General features: G+C 37.7%; 1 protein-coding gene across 1 annotated transcript; it reads right to left on the bottom strand.

Moving 5' to 3' along the window:
* Positions 1 to 1,633: 1,633 nt before the first annotated feature.
* On the bottom strand, positions 1,634 to 18,070 carry ak2 (adenylate kinase 2). Its single transcript, XM_059350131.1, has 7 exons — positions 17,874 to 18,070; positions 14,251 to 14,376; positions 11,662 to 11,772; positions 10,590 to 10,684; positions 7,478 to 7,550; positions 5,369 to 5,588; positions 1,634 to 1,875 (listed from the first exon to the last, which is right to left on the bottom strand). The coding sequence occupies exons 1-7, from the start codon at positions 17,970 to 17,972 to the stop codon at positions 1,868 to 1,870; spliced, it is 732 nt and encodes a 243-aa protein (XP_059206114.1). The 5' UTR covers positions 17,973 to 18,070; the 3' UTR covers positions 1,634 to 1,867.
* Positions 18,071 to 18,387: the final 317 nt, after the last annotated feature.

Genomic DNA, 18,387 nt, shown 5'->3' with positions numbered 1-18,387 from the left:
TTTTTTTGTAAGTATAGGTGACTGTTCATCCAGTAGTTTTAAAATAAATTGCGGTGTTCCCCAAAAAACTCTTTTTAACCTTTACATGCCGCCACTTGGGGACATCATCAGGAGACACGGCATTAATTTCCATAGCTATGCTGATGACACACAGCTTTACATTGCAGCGTCTCCTGATGACTCAGTGCCAATAGATGCCCTTTTTAACTGAATTTTAGACGTAAAACGATTGCAGAGAATTTTTACAGCTCAACCAGGACAAAACTGAAGTTTTAATTATCGCTACTGAAGCACAGAGAGAGAACTATGAAACTCCAAACACTGAATTTTAACCCTTGTCAACAAGTTAAAAACCTGGGAGTTATCATTTATTGTGATCTCAGCTTTGAGCCTCATATTCAAAATATTACCAAAACTGCCTTTTATCATTTTAAGAACATTGCCAAAGTACGACCATTCCTCTCTCAAGCCAATAAAGAGACACTGATGCATGCTTTTATCACCTGTAGAATTGACTATTGTAATGCTCGACTTTCTGGTCTACCTAACAAAAAATTTGACCGATTACAGTTATTACAAAATTCAGCTGCTTGTCTGTTGACAAAGACCAGAAAGAGAGCTCATATTACACCTATTTTAAGGTCTCTGCATTGGCTGCCTGTCCGCTTTAGAATCAATTTTAAATATTCTTTTACTGGTTTATAAATCTCTTAATGGTCTTAGTCCAGCCTATTTATCTGATTTACTTTTATCCTATCAACCCTCGAGGACTCTCAGGTCTTCTGAGAGCAGCCTTTTAATAATACCAGAAGTTAGAACAAAAACCCACGGCGAGTGGTCGTTTTCTCACTGTGGTCCACGTTTGTGGAACAGCCTCCCTGAAGACCTGAGGGCACCAGAGACTGTTCATGTTTTTAAGAGCAAACTTAAGACTTATCTTTTTAATTTGGCTTTTACTTGAACCATTTTTGGAGATTTTTCTGCTCATGCATCTTAGTGTTACAGCATCTTCTCTTATTTATTTGCTACCATTTATAAGTCTATCATATATATTATTTATATATATATATATATTATCACTCTACTTAATTATGTATTTATTGTTTTTATCTTCATCTGGCTTTTCTTTTTACTTTTTATTGTTATTTACTTTAGTTTGTTTTTATTTCATTTTATCTTACCTTACTTTATTTTTATTTATTTTATCCAATTCATTTCTAACCTGCCTCCAATGTTTCCTCACTGCTCCACATTGAGATGGCGCTTCCTCAGTTTGTGCTTTGTTTTTAAAGGGATGGAGGGTCAGGGGCGGAGGGTGTTTCCTTGTTTATACGTTTTGTAATTATTACTACTTTCTCCTTTTTTATGTAAAGCAATTTGTGTTACATCTCTCTTGTATGAAAAGTGCTATACAAATAAAGTCTGATTGATTGATTGATTGATTGAAAATCATACTAAAGTACAGTACTTGAGTAAATGTACTTAGTTACATTCCACCACTGCATTGCAATCCAAATTATGAATTTGATGCATTTTTCACAGCCATAACCCAGCTTTTTTTTTTTTTTTAGATCAGCTGCTAATTGAAAATTGTGAATTGCAAAGTGGGAGAGTCAAAGAAACACAGTGTGCACAAAGTGTGATGATTGTAGGAAAGCATGATATTTATTAAAGGGAGAACAGGAGAAATGTGCCCACTACGAGCCTCACAGCACCGCAACACTAACCTTAACTTATATTAAGTCAAAGGGTTCCCTCTATTCTATACCCACCCCCCATCTGTCTCTGTCTGTCTGTCTGTCCACCCACCCGTCATCTTTTTGCCAAATCCAATCCGTCGTCTCGGTGGGAATGAAGCAGCTCAGCATCAACCAGCTGGAGGAGAAATGAGAGACAGGGGAAGAAAAGTTTGGGGTGAATGAAAACAAATATGAACAAATAAAAACATTTTCATTTAAATGTCAAGAGAAATGAATGAAAAAATGTCCATCTCTGACTGCAATTAGGGCTCCAGCGTTCACTTTAAAGTGCACATTAAGGAGTCACATTCATTTAGGGATGAAAAAAAACAAACAGCTGTCAGGTTTCTAAATATATACATTCACAGCTTTCAGGAAGGCATCAATGAGCACGGGACAGAATATTAAGGCAAATTTAGCATGAAATTGTCTCGTCGAGCTGAATAAGAGACAGGAATCTGCCTAATGGACCTCCTGAACATCTGCTATTGTTTTTCATCACAACAACCCTCGAGAGAATACACACACACACACACACACACACACACACACACACACATCAGTATTCAGGGGAAAGTGCAGGTGACACAGTCTGCATGCAGAAGGTTTCCACCGAGCACAAACACCAGGTGACTGCAGAGCCGAGAGGAAACTAACAGGTCAGGGAGGAAAGAGAGGATCACCACCAAAAATATCCGTTATTAAAAGGAGGGAAACATTTCTTCCTATTTTTATGGAACAAAACATAGTAAGCAACTCCTCCACGTCCACGCCCATGGAACAAAAGGTAGGTAAAAAGACACCTTAGGGACTCAAAACAAAAGCCTTAAACTCAAAAACATTTCCGAGAAGGGATTTTCCTGAAGGTGTGCGAGGCCGCTGTCCTTCAGCTCGTCTCTTTGATGCACTGCAGCACACAGACTTCCACTGTTTACTTTCAATGTCACGGATAAAAAAAAATGTCAAAAGTGAAACTATATTTATCCACAAGGACTCAGAACAAAAATATTTCCCAAATTGAAAACAAACGTCACAATACATTCCTGGGACTGAGACTCTGTCTACACATGTAGAGAGATTGATGAAAACTGATAAACTCACTAAAACAGAGATTTCTAAAAAGCCCTTCTAAGGTGAAAAAAACAACTGTGGTACATTTCTGAAACAATGTTTTGCCTGAATTTGTGTCCAGTTTGTGATTAACCTTACATTCTGTAATTTTGCACATTTATACCCTTTTTTTTTTAAACTTTTCTATTGTATTAGTGTTGTGCTGCAATTTTCAGAGGGAACCTTCCGGGTGATTAATAAATCCCATCCATCTCTCTATCCATCTATTGAACATTTCCAGAACAAGAGCAGAATGTCAAATATTTGTAAAAGAAAAAAAAAAAAACACTGCAGGTTTTGAGCCACATTTGAGCCGTCACACACCATTAAGGTCTGCAGGAATGATTCAGCTGCTTCAGTGAAAACATTCTGTTTCACAGTAAAGTGCATATCGATTTAACAATTAGCCATATCAATCAAAAGCTGAGTTAATTTGCAACCAGTACAGTTCAGCCTCTCAAATGTCCAAAAAAAAGGCCATTAGAGGAGTCCAAGAGAGGGAGAGGAAGCATGTTCTGGATGAAAGGTCACAGAGGACACAGTAACTGAAGCATCAAGACAAAATCAAGACCGCTGCACCTCATTATCTACATTAAAAGTATGCAGAATTAGCTATTAGCACTCCCTCTTTGCAGCTTACCCCGAGGTGTACAGAAAACTATCACTGGATTATTTCAATACTGAAGAACACATAAAAATGTGATAATTCTGAAGCAGGTTCAGAAGGTTTTTTTTTTATGATTTCTGGATGGTTCTTTGCATGCAGCATAAAGATAGAACATTCCCTCAGAAAGTGAATCTGAAAATGAGGAGTTATGACTCATGGAAAGGAGAGAAACTTGAGGGTTTTAAAGCACCTTAATTGCCTTGATAAGCTGTGTTACAGCAAGCAGTCAAAACCTTTCCTACTGTATAGAATATGGTTTAATTATTTCTGGTGGTGTCAAACTTGACATGTTAATATTTTATGATTCAGTTGAAACATTTAACACATTTAACCCTTGTGTTGTCCTATGCATAAATAAATAAAATGACCTGCCACTATGTTCAACAGCAGACAAAAAAAACCCTAAATCATCTATTTTCTAGGTGAAATTTGATGCCTTTTCCTTAGGTGAAGGTGTTAGTGACAGACTAAACCAAATCCATCTGTACCAACAAGGAGGTGAAATAAAGCTCAGAAGTTTGGCTCAATTTTAGCGAGGGAAAGAGTACAATTATGAGCTACTGAACTTGAGCATTTCCATTTTATGTAACTTTACACTTCTACTTCACCACATGTTAGAGGCAAATAATTTAAAGTGATTCAACATTTTGTTTTTAAATTAAACCTAATAATATTAAGTAGCTAATATGAGCACTACCTTGATAATTTTTAAAAAGCTGCTTGCATAAATGCATCAATAATAATAATAATAATAATGATCTAATAATATATTTAGAATATATAAAACAATCTGAGTGGCTCCATTTTGCATAACGAGTACTTTTACTTTTGATACTTAAAGTACATTTTGATGCTGAAACTTTTGTACTTTTACTTCAGTAAGGGATCTGAATACTTCTTGCACCTCTGGTTCTGTGTATGAGTCTTCCCTTAACAGACGAATATACGTTTATTACAATTTACGGGCTGAAGAATTTTCTCTTTTGCACTTTGTACTGCATTCCATGTAAGAAAGGTGCTATATGAATAGTTTATTATTAAGATGAAAAGCCCAAATGAAGCCCTATTGAAAGCCCTAATTATTTCGTAATTCTACATATTTAAATGCTCGACAAAATGTAAATGTTGTATTTTGGGTTCCATCTATCGATCCTCAGCTCTGTCTTAGTATTTTTTTTCGTAAGCAAACATTTCAGTAATAACGTCCTGCATGGTGTTCTCTTCCCCCAAAGCTGTTAAACGGTCTTTGCAGTTTTATGACACCTAATGAAAACCAACAGCTTTGGTTCTCTCAGAGCTGCAAAAAAACGATGTAAGAATATTAAAAGGCTGCTGAACATGACTGGCAGGTTGGATAATGCATGTCTGCTGATTTGATGTGTTTCTACTTTGAAAGAATTAAGGAAGGAGGAGGAAGTGCAGCTGAACTAAACAGGAGATCTACTGTATGAGCAGTAGAAAGGGCAAAGTTATCGATTAAACAAGAGCAAACCCGTCCAGCGAAGGCAAACAATATGCAACACACGTCAATATTTTCAAACACCTTCTGGTGGAAAGCATCTCTAGGAGCGTGCACGGCGTTCTGCTCTGCTAAATGTCAGAACATTAACTGAAAGGCAAAACAAATCCTTTCTGTTTCTACAACAGGGATCACACTGGTGGAACATGGTGAATCTCTTGAGTCTTCCACGTTTTACACCTCGTAAAGTTACATTTTGTTGCCGCTGTGACTTTTGATCGACTCTTGAGTAATCTCCGACCTTGCAGGGGAAAAAAGAACCCGTCGGGAGATGATGCGGGAAGGAAGGAAGAAAGAAAGGAGGTGCTTAAATGAAGAACACTTGGTCTTTACAGGCGACGGCACGAGCGGGGACTTCCGTGGCGGCGGTGAAGGCGGCCACGATGGAGGCGAAGACGACGTCCGGGCTCAGCGAGGCGTTGACGGCCGTGTGGAGGCCCTTGGCGCTGTAGTAGTTGACCAGGGGGACGGTCTGCCGGTGGTAGGCCTCCAGGCGGGACTGCAGCGTCTTCTCGTTGTCGTCGCTGCGGCGGATGAGTGGCTCGCCTGTCAGCTGAGAGCAGAGAAGACGACATGAGAAGAGGGTCAGAGAGACGGTAAATACAGCTTCAGCTCTACAACCAGGTCAGTGCTCTTCAGTTTCTGGTTTCGATCACGTGTCACCGTGTCCCTCTCGCTTTCCTTCTCACTCAGTGAAATCTATCTTCGTCAACACAACAGGAGCTTTTCAGAATCACAGCCTCTTCTCTACGTCAGCGGGATTGTGTGTCGCTGTCACGTGTATACAAAGACTATAAATTATTCATTTTTAGTTATTGTTTGTTCGGGAGGGACAGTGAATCTTATTGTACTCACTGAACAATATCAACCACAACTTGGCCGTTTCATACATCGTATTTTTTTTTGGGGCACTAATTTGTTTTTGCGCTGCTTATGCACTCCCTCATGTAAATATTCATACTCACACTCATACGTTGCAAAAAAGGGGTGTCTAAAAACAAGACAAAAACACTAAATCTGAGGGAAATTATCTTGCTGCATGAACAGACAAGACTTCTTGAATTAAGATTGTTAAATCTAGAAATAAACATGTTGAACACTTAAAAAAAGAAATTAATTCAAGATTAAAACAAGATAAATTATCTAACACTTTTATCTTGGTAAGAACCAAATAATTTGCACTGTACAGTATTTCTTCTTGTATATTATTCCACTGTATTTATTACTTGTTTTTAACTACTTTCAACTTCTATTATATTGTAATGGTGTTGTGCTGCTGCTTGAAGTGCAATTTCCTGAGGGATTAAAAAAGTTCCTATCTATCTATTGAACATTTCCAGAACAAGAGCAGAATGTCAACACGGCAGAATATAATGAAAGGCTAATTTACAAACAGATAAATCATATGAAGTGTGACCGAATTGTGAGATGAGTGGAGAGCAGTGATAGGACGGACTGTGCCGAGGCTTCGGAGCGCGCGTCGAGAAATCCAGGCTTTTATGAAGCGCGTGTCGACTGATTGATAAAAAATGAATAAAGTCATCAGCAGCAACCTGGTATTCATAAGCACAATCACTGTCCCATCTTTGGAAAACACTGCAACAATTTTAACATAAACATCTCATGTCCTATTGGATTTATTCAAACATTGTCTGAAATCATACTGACAAGTTTTTGACATTAAGAAACTCTTACCATTACCCACACATTAATCAAAAACAGATTAAATGACTGAACAACACAAAGTCAAATTAAATTGTTCTTGGCAGTGATTATTCCCATCCTGACACTGCTGCAGATAACCAAGAGACCATCACAAATAGTTGAGATGACAATAAAGGATTTGACCAGCAGGAGGGTTTGTGAGCACATGAAGCCTCGAGAAACTAACCTTTTTTTAAAATCAATTGGATGAAAAGCTTCAAGGCTTCATTGGGCTTCATCTGGACATCACTAGCGGAGAGATTCACAGCCGAAGAGAACACGTAAAGTGACCGATGGATTACTATCTGCTGAGCCAAAGTCAGCCTGTACCGGACACGTCTAGTTAGAAAACAAATTACCTTTGCTGTGTTCCATTTAAAAGTGTAATAATTCCCTCTGACACAAACACTGCAGGAAGCTGTGATTTGTCATCACTTTGTATAAACCTTTTAGCCCCATAAACAAATAAATCAACCTCAAACTGAAATAAGAGTTCTCTCCGAACTCTGAGTCTCTTCATGTACTTCAGTATCCAGATTTAACAAGATGAATCAAAAGGCTGATGGCTTGAAACACCTTCTGTGTGTTTAATTTAATGTCCCCAACGTTTTATGGATTCAGATTGCGTCAAAGCACTTGAGGCTGATTGTCACCAATTTCCAGCTTGGCAGCGAGTTTAGGTAGGTGGCAGTTTAGCCGAAAGTGGTTTCTAAGTGGGTTGATAGTGGAGCTACTTACGTCATCCTTCATGGGCTCTTTGGGGGGGTTGAACTCCTCGTGGTAGGAGCGGCCACTCGGCTGATGAATTAGTCTGGGGAAGAGGAGGGGAGATGGAGAGAAGAGAGCAGGAGGACGGGGCAAGGACGGAGAAGAAATCAGAGTGAGAGCAGAGGACGACAGATGAGGGTTAGACAGCCACAGTGACTCACTGACTACTTAACGCTCCTTTTCACATCCCACACGCTGCCCTTGTCCTACTTGGGCTTGAAAAGGCAGCAGGCGGCCTCCTCCTCACAAAAGGACCCCCACGGACAGGAAGATGGCTCTCTGAAAACTAACTCCTTTTCATGGCGGCGCACAGATAATGTGGAGTGGTTATTGTGGAGAAAGGAGGACAAACCCTGTGCTGCAATAACTAATAAAAGATTTCACATCTTTCTTAAAGCGCCGACACGCCTTGTCGTGGGTCAGCTTCAAATCAGAGCATGGAGCGTTACGTTTCAGAAGAGTTATGTAAATAGTAATTTGTTGCACCGCGGAGGCTGCAGAGATGGAAACAAGAAGACACTGCCAATTAAGTTGTTATAAAACCTTAGCTTTCTCTTCAGGCCTCAACCTGTAGCGCTTACATAAAGCAGCCGGTGCCAGGTCAGAGCAGAAACTGGCACAGCAACAATCATCAGAGCAGCCTGCTGAAGTAGAGACGACTGGTTGGTTTGTTGTTGTTGTTTGGTTTGGAAGAACTATTCAGATCTTTTACTTGTTAAAGTACTAATACCACACAGTGAAATTACTGCACTACGAGTAAAAGTCCTGCATTCAAAACTTACTGAAATAAAAGTACAAAAGTATCAGCATTAAAATGTACTTAAAGTATCAAAAGTACAAGTACTCATTATGCAGAATGGACCCACTCAGATTGTTTTATATATTTCAAATATATTATTCACACACAACAAAGATCATTATCCCAGATTTTTTTGTTGTCGACTGTATTATTGGTCCTGTCCGTGTCCTGTTTGTTATTGTTCTGTCTTTTGTCCATTTAAAAAAAAAAAAAAAAAAAAGTAAAATTAAATTAACAGACATTTTTTATTTCATTTTTTGTTTTTTATGACTGGAATATAAAAATAAATAAATAAATATATATATATATATATATATATATATATATATATATACATATATACACAGTTATTTTTTCTCTTAATGTCAAATACTAATCTACCATACTTAAACTATATAAATACTAAATTAATTGATATCTTTTGATTGTGATATCTGACCGTCAAACCATTTCTTTTTTTTTGTATGATTACCTGTTCAAAATATAATTTAAAATACCAAAATACACTTCCTGGCCTAAATTCCACTTCTACTATTTAATGTTTCAGTTTTTCATTAAATACTTCCATTTCTAAATCTCTAAATTTGTAATCCATGATTTTTTTTTCATTGTATTAAGATAAATCATAAGGATGCATATCACACCTGCAGAGGTAAAAAAAAAAAAAAAATCCCCCAGAATATTAATGTTGTTTTTTCCCCTCAAAACTTGTGTCAGAGACAATCCCACACCTGTCCCAGCAGAAAGTCTGTCAGAAAACATATGTGCTCAGTCTGACGCTGACACAGAGCGCTGAACATAAATCAGCTGATGGACACATAAAAATTGGACGTGGCGTCTCCATTTGTCTCTGTTCCTTTAAAGGTCGACGCTGTCGAGGCGGCTGGAAATTCATCAATGTCAAAAAGACCAAAAACTGCCTGAAAGCAGCGTGTGGACTCACTTTGAGAGAAGCCTCTGATCATGTAAAGTCCTTTTGGAATATTTAAAAAATAATTAAATTTTGTCATTACGGAGTTTGAGAAGAAAGTGGAAATGACGAGATAAAGTGAACTTTGATCAGTAAGTCATCAGAGGAACATTGTTTTCTATCCAAACAGTTACTGCAAGATACAACCTGATTTTCATCAATGTCATAAAATGACCACTAACCTCAATATTCAAGGGCACATAAATTAGCTATTCTTGGTAGGTGGTTACTTAAACTATTGTTTTTGGAAAATCTGCTTTTATGGAATTTTAGATATTTTTTTTATATTATTTTATATATAATACGTATTTAGGAAAATCAAGTTGTAATTTGCAGTCGACTTCACTGAACTCAAAAAGTGAATTTATTCTCGTCATTTCAACTTTATTACCGTAATTTCGGCTTTATTCTCAAATTAATTGTCCTCATTTCTGCTTTATTCTAGTCATTTCAGCTTTAATCACAACTTTATTCTCGTCATTTCGGCTTTATTCTCTAGTTTATTTTCGTTATTTCAACTTTATTCTCAACATTTTGGCTTTATTCTCAACTTTATTCTCGTAATTTCAACTTTATTCTCGACATTTCGGCTTTATTCTCGTAATTTCAACTTTATTCTGGACTTTCTCGTAATTTCCGCTTTATTGTCAACACTTCTCAAAATATTTATGAACATTTTAACCTTCAAACAGAACTTTGTGTCCCTCTCGGAGAACTGTTAAAACTTCACCTTGAAGGCATTTATTGGTTCCCGGCATCTGAAAGCAAGCGAGTCACCTTTCTATATAAACATATTTCTGTTTGCTTGTTGACCTTAGAAGAATTTCATGACAATAAATTAACTCTAGAAAATCCTGTCTTCCCTATAAAGGTGAGAGTCACTAACAAGCTGCAGCTTCATTCTAATATCCACAATCTTAAAGTTTTCTGTTCTGTGTTTGTGCCTGCTTGGAGTTTAACAGACAGTGAAGCAGGGCAGCATTCAGCACATTTCAGCAGGGACAGACACGTCGGCTTCTTTAAGGATTGAACCCGCGACCTTCCAGCTGCAGGACGCTCTCATCCTCCCTCAGGCCACTTCCTGTTAATCGCACGCTTTCACGCTCCACTTCTCTGCAGCATTATCTCGTCCTCCCAGAAGCTTCTGTTCACATGAATCAATCTACCTGCCTGGGTGGATTTAACGCGCAGACGGAATGAGGAGCTTCTCAGGGCCGAAAAGAAAAAAAAGCCCCATCCTGGGAGCTCATAATTTGCTGCGAAACAACAAAAAGAAACAGATTTCTCTGGTCTTGATGATTAATTCTCTCTACCTGCCACAGATCCTGCGGACCAGCAGGGAGTCATCGACGGCGAACTCGATCACAGAGTCCAGCTCCTCGCGTCGCTTTTCCAACAAGTCGTCCAGCTGAAACAGACAAACACAGAAGGAGTGAAACATACGACACGACTAATTTATTATCAATACAAATAAATAGTAGGGGTGTGAATACTGATACTGATATGATATTATTGCAATTTGAAGCATTTTGCATTACAATATATTGTGATTTAACTGTTTAACTGCATTTTGTGTCCACAAAAAAATTTAATTCAATCAAGAATTGTTTTGTTAAATAAGAGAAAATTCTCAGCATATTCATCTCACTTCAGTCTTTTTATTTCTCCTTAATGAGAGTCAAACCCACAGACTGACCAACAAAGTATTCAGTCAAACTGAACTCAACTGATAACAACCATGTATGGACGACAACAACTGCAGCATTTTATCAAACTTTCCTCAACTTTAAGCTTCACTGCTATGGATTTTTTTGAATGAAACATAAAAAAAGCCTTTGCAGCGTTATTTTAGAACTTCCCGAGACAATATGACGTAAATGGTGCCTACAGATTCCTTAGATCTTCTAGTTTCATATGATACCGGTATCTCCAGTATACTCCTAAAAGTGAGCCCGCTACGGCCTCCGAAAAAAACTAAATATCAATACTTGGCGGCCATGAATCGATATAACATTGCCATGCAAAATATTGCGATAAAATGCTGTATTGATTTTTTCTACCACCTCTAGTAAATAGGCCTGTCACAATAACTATTTACATATAACGATATATTGTCCCAGAAATTATTGCCATAAACAATATAATTGTCATTTTAATACCAATTTATGCCACTGACATGACAATATGAGGATTATAATGCAAGTAAACCCTTTCAAAGACCAATGAACCTTTAAAACTATATAAATAAAAATATCCTAAAACAGAGCAGAATTAAAAAAAAAAAATTCTGTTCATTGTGCTTGGACGGCGCGAAAACAAGCTTTCAACTCAGTAAAGTTTTGTTTCATATGATCAATAAAGTGCAGAAAGTGACTGAATGCTGACCATCTCTGCCTGTTTGACTGTACGCGGGAATCCGTCCAGCAGGAAGCCGTTCTTGCAGGGCGGCGTGTCGAGGTTCTTCTCGATGAGCTCCACCACCATCTCGTCACTGACCTGCAGGGGAGCAGAAGAGAACAAATCATTTAAAGTTTACACACTGAAATCTGCTGCACAGAAAGGACAACACACACACACGTCTCATAGACGTTTTATTCACCATCCACGCGGGGAAGAAATTCAAGTGAATCATTTTGCACAAAAAGGACAGAAAACAGGCTTTTATATAAACAAACAACAGCTCAGAGGAAATCAGTCGCATGCTGAGACACAGTGTTATTAGAGTTATGCAACAGCTGCAGGAAGACCAGAGCCAGACTGAGATTAGATCTGTGAGGCTGATACAGATTTAACCAGATACAAACTGAATGTTTTGTGCATGTACACATAGTCATTGATTAGTCAGTTGATTTTGTATCGCCTCCTAAAGCTAATACAGAACAGAGTGAGCATAAAAGTTGCCGGTTCTGGACGTGCAGAAAGATCAATAAAAGGACACTGCATGTGATCAGCCCAGGCGGCAATCTCCATGCCTGAGCATGGAAGCCACCAGGAAGTGCATAAAGCCTGCAATTCACCGAAAATTCCAGTAGGGGGTGCTAAGTTTGGCTGCAAAAGAAATCTGCCCATTCATTTAAGTGCTAAATTTGAAAACTTCTCACTTGATTTATTACCTCAGAAAAAATTTTCAGGGACAACATTATGGTCTCAATCGCTAGTAAAAAATCTTCTTCAAGACAATTTGATGTCAATAGTTCTAATAATGGCCCCATTTAGAAGAAAATAGAAGATAAAGAATCGTATGATTTGGGGCGTTTCTAGCTTTGATTGACAGGTCACTGACAAGGCGAGCCGTCACCAGGAGAGAAGCAGAGCGTATCCACGGCAACGTGTCAATAAAGTTATATATAACGTTATATAGATAGAAAAGAGGACGTTTAGCGGTTTGGTCTCATAACTTTGACCCTTTCACACTGTATTTTCACTTAATGACAGTTTATTTGAACGTTTTGTTCAGTAAAATGTCTTGTTCAGTGTTTGGTTGGACTAACAGACACTCCAAGGAGTCGCTGCTCAGTTTTCTGAGGTAAGAAAGATACATTTTGTTCTTGTTTTTTTGCTAGCCAAAATTAACATCCCAGTTAATGCTCCAGTTAATGCTAACATGAATTAGCAGCAGCTTCTCTCAGTCGGGTTGCCGGTGTAGAGATGCGTGTAGTCAGTGTCGTCAGATCCCTCGCGCTCCGCCACAGTCCAATTATGGTCTGCTCCGCGTATCGGAAACATGATGGCGACGCAAGATGGCGACGAGTGTAACGCTGAACTCGAGGCTTCCAACGGGCAGTCCACAAACCAATGGGTGACGTCACAGTGACTACGTCCATTATTTATATACAGTCTATGGATCAGCCTTACTAATACAGAGTTTTAAAAAAAAGTTAAATAACAAGAATAGAAAGAATAATAATTAAAATGGTACAGACTGAATTAATTCAGGCATTTAACATCCGAAATGAGCAAACACCTCTTCATGCAGATGAGTTTTTAGTAAGAGTATTACTTTTCTTCATTTATGGCTGAAGAAAATGACATTTCTCAGGAAAAATCTGTTTCACTTTCTACACTTATCAGCTAACACACAATAGTAACAAAATTTCTCTCTTTCTTTAACCCTCCTGCTATGTTGCGGGTCAAATTGACCCATTTCAAAGTTTAAAATCTAAAAAAAAAAAAATGTTAAAAGTATTTTTTCATAAAAATTAAAACATTTAAAATGTAAAATAAAATAAAACATCATCAGCTGTTTTCCAAAAATCAATGTCATGTAAAAGCATTGTATTTTATATGTAGGTCTTTCTAATGTACATTAAAAAAAGTTTTAACATGCATTTTTTAATGAAAAATAAGTGAATTATAAACAATGTTTATTGGGATTTTTTTAGTTTTTGACACTTCTGGATAATTAAACATGCCCCAGGTGAAATTGACCCATGAACATTATTGCTGTTCCTGAGAAACGAACATAACAGGAGGGTTAAACAAAAAAGAAAACTATGACTTTATTGTCAACATGTTGTTAGAAACATGCCTTGATTTTGCATTTCCTGCATTAATATGCAAATTTTAATATATTCCTGTAGGAAGTCTCCCTCTTCTCTGATCTGTTACCATTTGTGTGTTAGTTCACAGAAAATATTCTGTTTCCATCTTTCATTAAAAATTTTGCATTTATTACACTGAAAAAAGACTAATTCTAAGGAATAATGCTTTCCGCATTTGATGGATTTTTATTCTATTTTATAAAAACCTCATTGAAAGACAATTTGTTAAAACATTCTCAGGAAAAAACTGTTCTGTTGCACTGCATGTTTGTGTTTAAAAGCCAGATTTGCTGTAAAAGTCACTGTCGACAAAGAAAACATGACTTTTGGTCATGTGGGACCGAACATCAACAGAGAGCCTCAGAGAGCGCTGAGGGGGCAGATAAATAAAAATATACAGAGATTCTGAGAAGCAGACGAGCAGAAACGTTACCAGTTTGCCAGCGTCCATCGTCTGCTTCAGCCTCTTGCCGAGCTCGGAGCCTGAAGCCACCATGGCCCGCAGCATGTCTCCGGTGGCCAGGTGGCACACACAGTAGTGCTCTGCTAGCCGAGGGGCCTGCAGGGAGAGGAGATTACAGCATTAATAAAGTTTTAAATTATCACCACTAACCACACAGATGAAGAAAGAGTCTGGCTTTAACTTTACTCTTCCCACTGCTCTGTCGGAGCGCCAACCACCTGCATGTGGGCTTCTGGAGCCACGAGAAACACATTCTGGCTGCAAGACCAAAAAAGTTTTCAGAGATTTATAGTTGTGCAGTCCAAGTCACCTCTCTGCCATGTTAAATTTTGATATGAATGCAACTCTAATTATGAGTCAGCGAGATATTAGGAAACGCTTCTCGATTAATGAGATTAAAGCTTTGCTTGTTATACAACCTCTGATTCTAAAAAAAAAGTGTGAAACACAGAATAAAAACAGAATGCAATGATTTTAAAATCCATTCTGACCTACATTTAATTAAACACAGTACAAAGTAAAGATTATTTTCTTGTTCTTTTTATTTGTGTTTTTCAGGTTAAAACAAAGGAAGGGTTATAGTACAGAGATGTTGGTAACATAGGACAGATATATTATAGTAAAAAAACAAACAGAAATAACAAAAAATGTGTTGTTTACCAATTACAGCAGGTTACCTTCCAAACATTATATAGACCACTTGCTCCAGACTTTGATAATGGATCAGAAAGCAACGTTCAGGAAAATGTCAGTCTCTCCATGCAGTTCATTCATTCAGGTCGCGGGGGCTGGATCCGATCCCAGCTGAAGTAAGTACAAGCAAGTACATCCTGGACAGGTCGCCAGACTATCACAGGGCTGACACAGAGACGGACAATCACTCTCATTCACTCCTACGGGCAATTTAGAGTCACCAATTAAACCTAAGTGCATGTTTTTGGACTGTTGGAGGAATCCGGAGTACCCGGTGAGAACCCACGCTGACACGGGGAGAACATGAACACACAGAAGAGCCGCATGCCAGAATTGAACCAGCAACCCTCTTGCTGTGAGGCAAGAGTGCGTGCATGGAGTTTATTTAGCTAAATATTTCAATCCAATTGTCCTTTGAAGGAGAGTTTACCTGCAGCCACTTCTGTGTGACGGATTTCTTACTTGCAGCCAGAAGAACTTTGTACTTGCTTAGGTATAAGACGAAAATTCAGTCAACTTTTATCCCAAAAATAGCACTAGCTTCTTCTGCAATCTCTTTCCAATAGTGCAAAGATATTTAATGTAACGTTGCCAATTTAAAAGTCTGCTACTGAACGAGTGAGAGCCAGAGCTCAGGATGGAGATCAATAACATTTTACTGACACCAGTGCACTTATTAATTCTGTTTACAGGTCAGATTTTAATAATTCCCTTATTGATTGATTTTATATTTTACTCTTCAAAGCTCTTAAATAAGTGTGATTACCACAAAGCATATCATTGAGAACAGAGGGCTCGAACCAGGTCAACACTGAGCACACACGCTCAACAACGCACATGTGACCCATCGGAGAGGACTGAAGGAGGTCATTGTAGGGTTTTTTTTCTCTTTCTGTCTCAGACATAGTTACAACACAAATCATTCTGAATTATGCAAGTGTGTGAAACTGAATTCAGGGGAAAGGCAGACGTTGACCTTATGCCTTGTAGAAGAAAGTTACACACTAAATTTATCTTCAATCAATGAAATGTTTTTCCACTAACTGTCTTTGGTAGATATTTTGAAGAACTTGGATAGAAAATGAGTCCAATAAAAATCAGGCCTGGGAAGATTTGCTTTTCTCCAGATATATTTGGGTGATGAGATTCAATATGGATTGTGATTTTTGAAGTATAGGGATTTGATATAAGGATTTATTGCAATTAATTTTTTTACTTTTTTCCAACAGTAGACCCTCTTCCATGTTACTTGTTAACTACCAAAATAAAAGCAGTAACTTCCTTCCACTTCGACCAAAATACAGCATATGATTTATTTTGATTGATTAATAAAAATGTATTCCAAAATCATAAAAAGAATCACAATACTTTAGTGAATCATTTTTTCCCCAACCCAAATTAAAATGCATATCTATATTGGTTAATATGTTTAGAAAATTGCACAATATATTTGCCTGCTTTAAAATACACAATTCCCATTCAGCCCATTCATAGAAGACCAGCGATCTACCTGAAGCACTGGTTTGACCAGAACGGATCCGGACTAACTTCCTTCGACCTGAACTTTACACATACATACATACATACATACATACATACATACATATATATATTGCTGTCAAACTGCTGCCATGAGTCTAAATCACTGCTCACAGAATACACTTTTCATATTTATTTCACCCTGTTCATACTGTACTGTACATACCTTAGCTTATTTATATCTTCACCTAAACTTGTCCTCTATATACTGAACATTACTCTGCATTTAGTGCATCTGGCTGGATGCCATCTACATTTTACCATCTAAGTTCTCTGTGCAATGACACATAATCACAGTAAACTGAATATCAGAGGGATTTTTGCTCCTTTACCAGATAAAAAATATTGTTGTTTTTTTTGTAGACCTGTGAGGAGCACTGATGAGAGACAAAGACAGACAAATCACTTCTGCACCGACATCATTGAGCCCATCCTCAACTTCTCCATAACCTGTAAGTGCCACAAAAACCAGCTTCTTCCAATCTGCAGCGATCCTCACTGACACAAACTCTTACCCCGAACACAGACATCGGTCTCTGTGTGTTATATTAAGACAGATCTTGGACTGTTATCCCTGTAAATTGCAAATATTGTCTGTATTGTGAACTTTTGCAGATCCTTTGCAAAATTGTTCAGCTTTCTTACTCGAAACAGTTATTTTGATTACATATGTTTTATTATATTTTCATAGTATCTTATGCATTTATTTAAAATTTTCTATTCCATATTTATGGCTGACTTTTGCCGCATTTTTTATACATTTACTGTAGTAGTAGTAATAATAATAATAATAATAATAATAATTTGTATAGCATTTTCCATACATAAAATGTAGATGAAAGTGCTTCACAGTATGACATTAAAAACACAATAAAATAAATACAATCAGGGCAAATTCTTAGAAAGTGAAAACCTACTGTTCAATAAACCTTATTCTGACTCTTTTACAGACTTATAAAATCAAGTTATTTATTGACAAGTAACAATAGCAAACATAACCTTTACAAGCTGCCTTGCAATTAAACCTTAGTTTGGGTTTTTTTAAACACAACAGGTGAAGGCTAACTGTACATGCTTTAAAATGAGCTAATTTCAGACTCAACTGCCTGTAAATATGTATATTTGCAAATATCTCTAACACTTATGATGTTGCGTTAACAGTCAACTTCATCATGAAACAGACTAACATGTTTGAGGATTATAAAACCCATCCTAATACAGTTCAGCTGTGTTTTTCTGAGAGTTTGGGTGACAAACAGATGGTAGTCAGTTATGTTAGCATTAGCATAAGCATTAGCTTTGTCCCATTACCGGCCATGCGCTGACAGCTAACAGTTAGCTCCGTTAGCTCTCCGGCTCACCTGAGTCCCCTTCCCGGCTCCGGGTGGTCCGAGCAGGATGGCGCGGATCCCCTCATGCACATCGGCTATCGCCTCCTTCAGCTGCGTGCTGGGGGGCATGTCTGGACCGGGAGAGGAGCGGGGCAGAAACTTTGTTAAAGTCCGTCTGCGTCCTGATGACAGTTCAGCCAAGTTCAGCCCGAAGAGGAAACGCCTCCTCCTTCTTTCTGATACAACAGCTAAACCCCGCCCCTACTGGAAAATACTGCATTTTGATTGGTCAACTTGACGCTCTGTCATTCAATCTCTGTGTCTATTGGATGAAATTCAAGTGACGAATCGTTTTGTAACATCCGAAAAGTCTTCAACCCGAAAAAATAAAGTAAAACATTTAAATGATTTTGTATTGTATCTTGTTGTGAATGGTTCGACTTTAAATGTATGTATTTGTTTCTTTTTCCTTTTTTTTTTTTTTTACATTTTTATGTATTTATTAAAAAAAAAAACAGTCATCAATGTCAAGGAGGATACATTT

This window comes from Centropristis striata, chromosome 14 (genome assembly GCF_030273125.1).
Source record: "Centropristis striata isolate RG_2023a ecotype Rhode Island chromosome 14, C.striata_1.0, whole genome shotgun sequence".
NCBI lineage: Eukaryota > Metazoa > Chordata > Actinopteri > Perciformes > Serranidae > Centropristis > Centropristis striata.
This window is presented reverse-complemented; position numbering and strand designations above follow the sequence as displayed.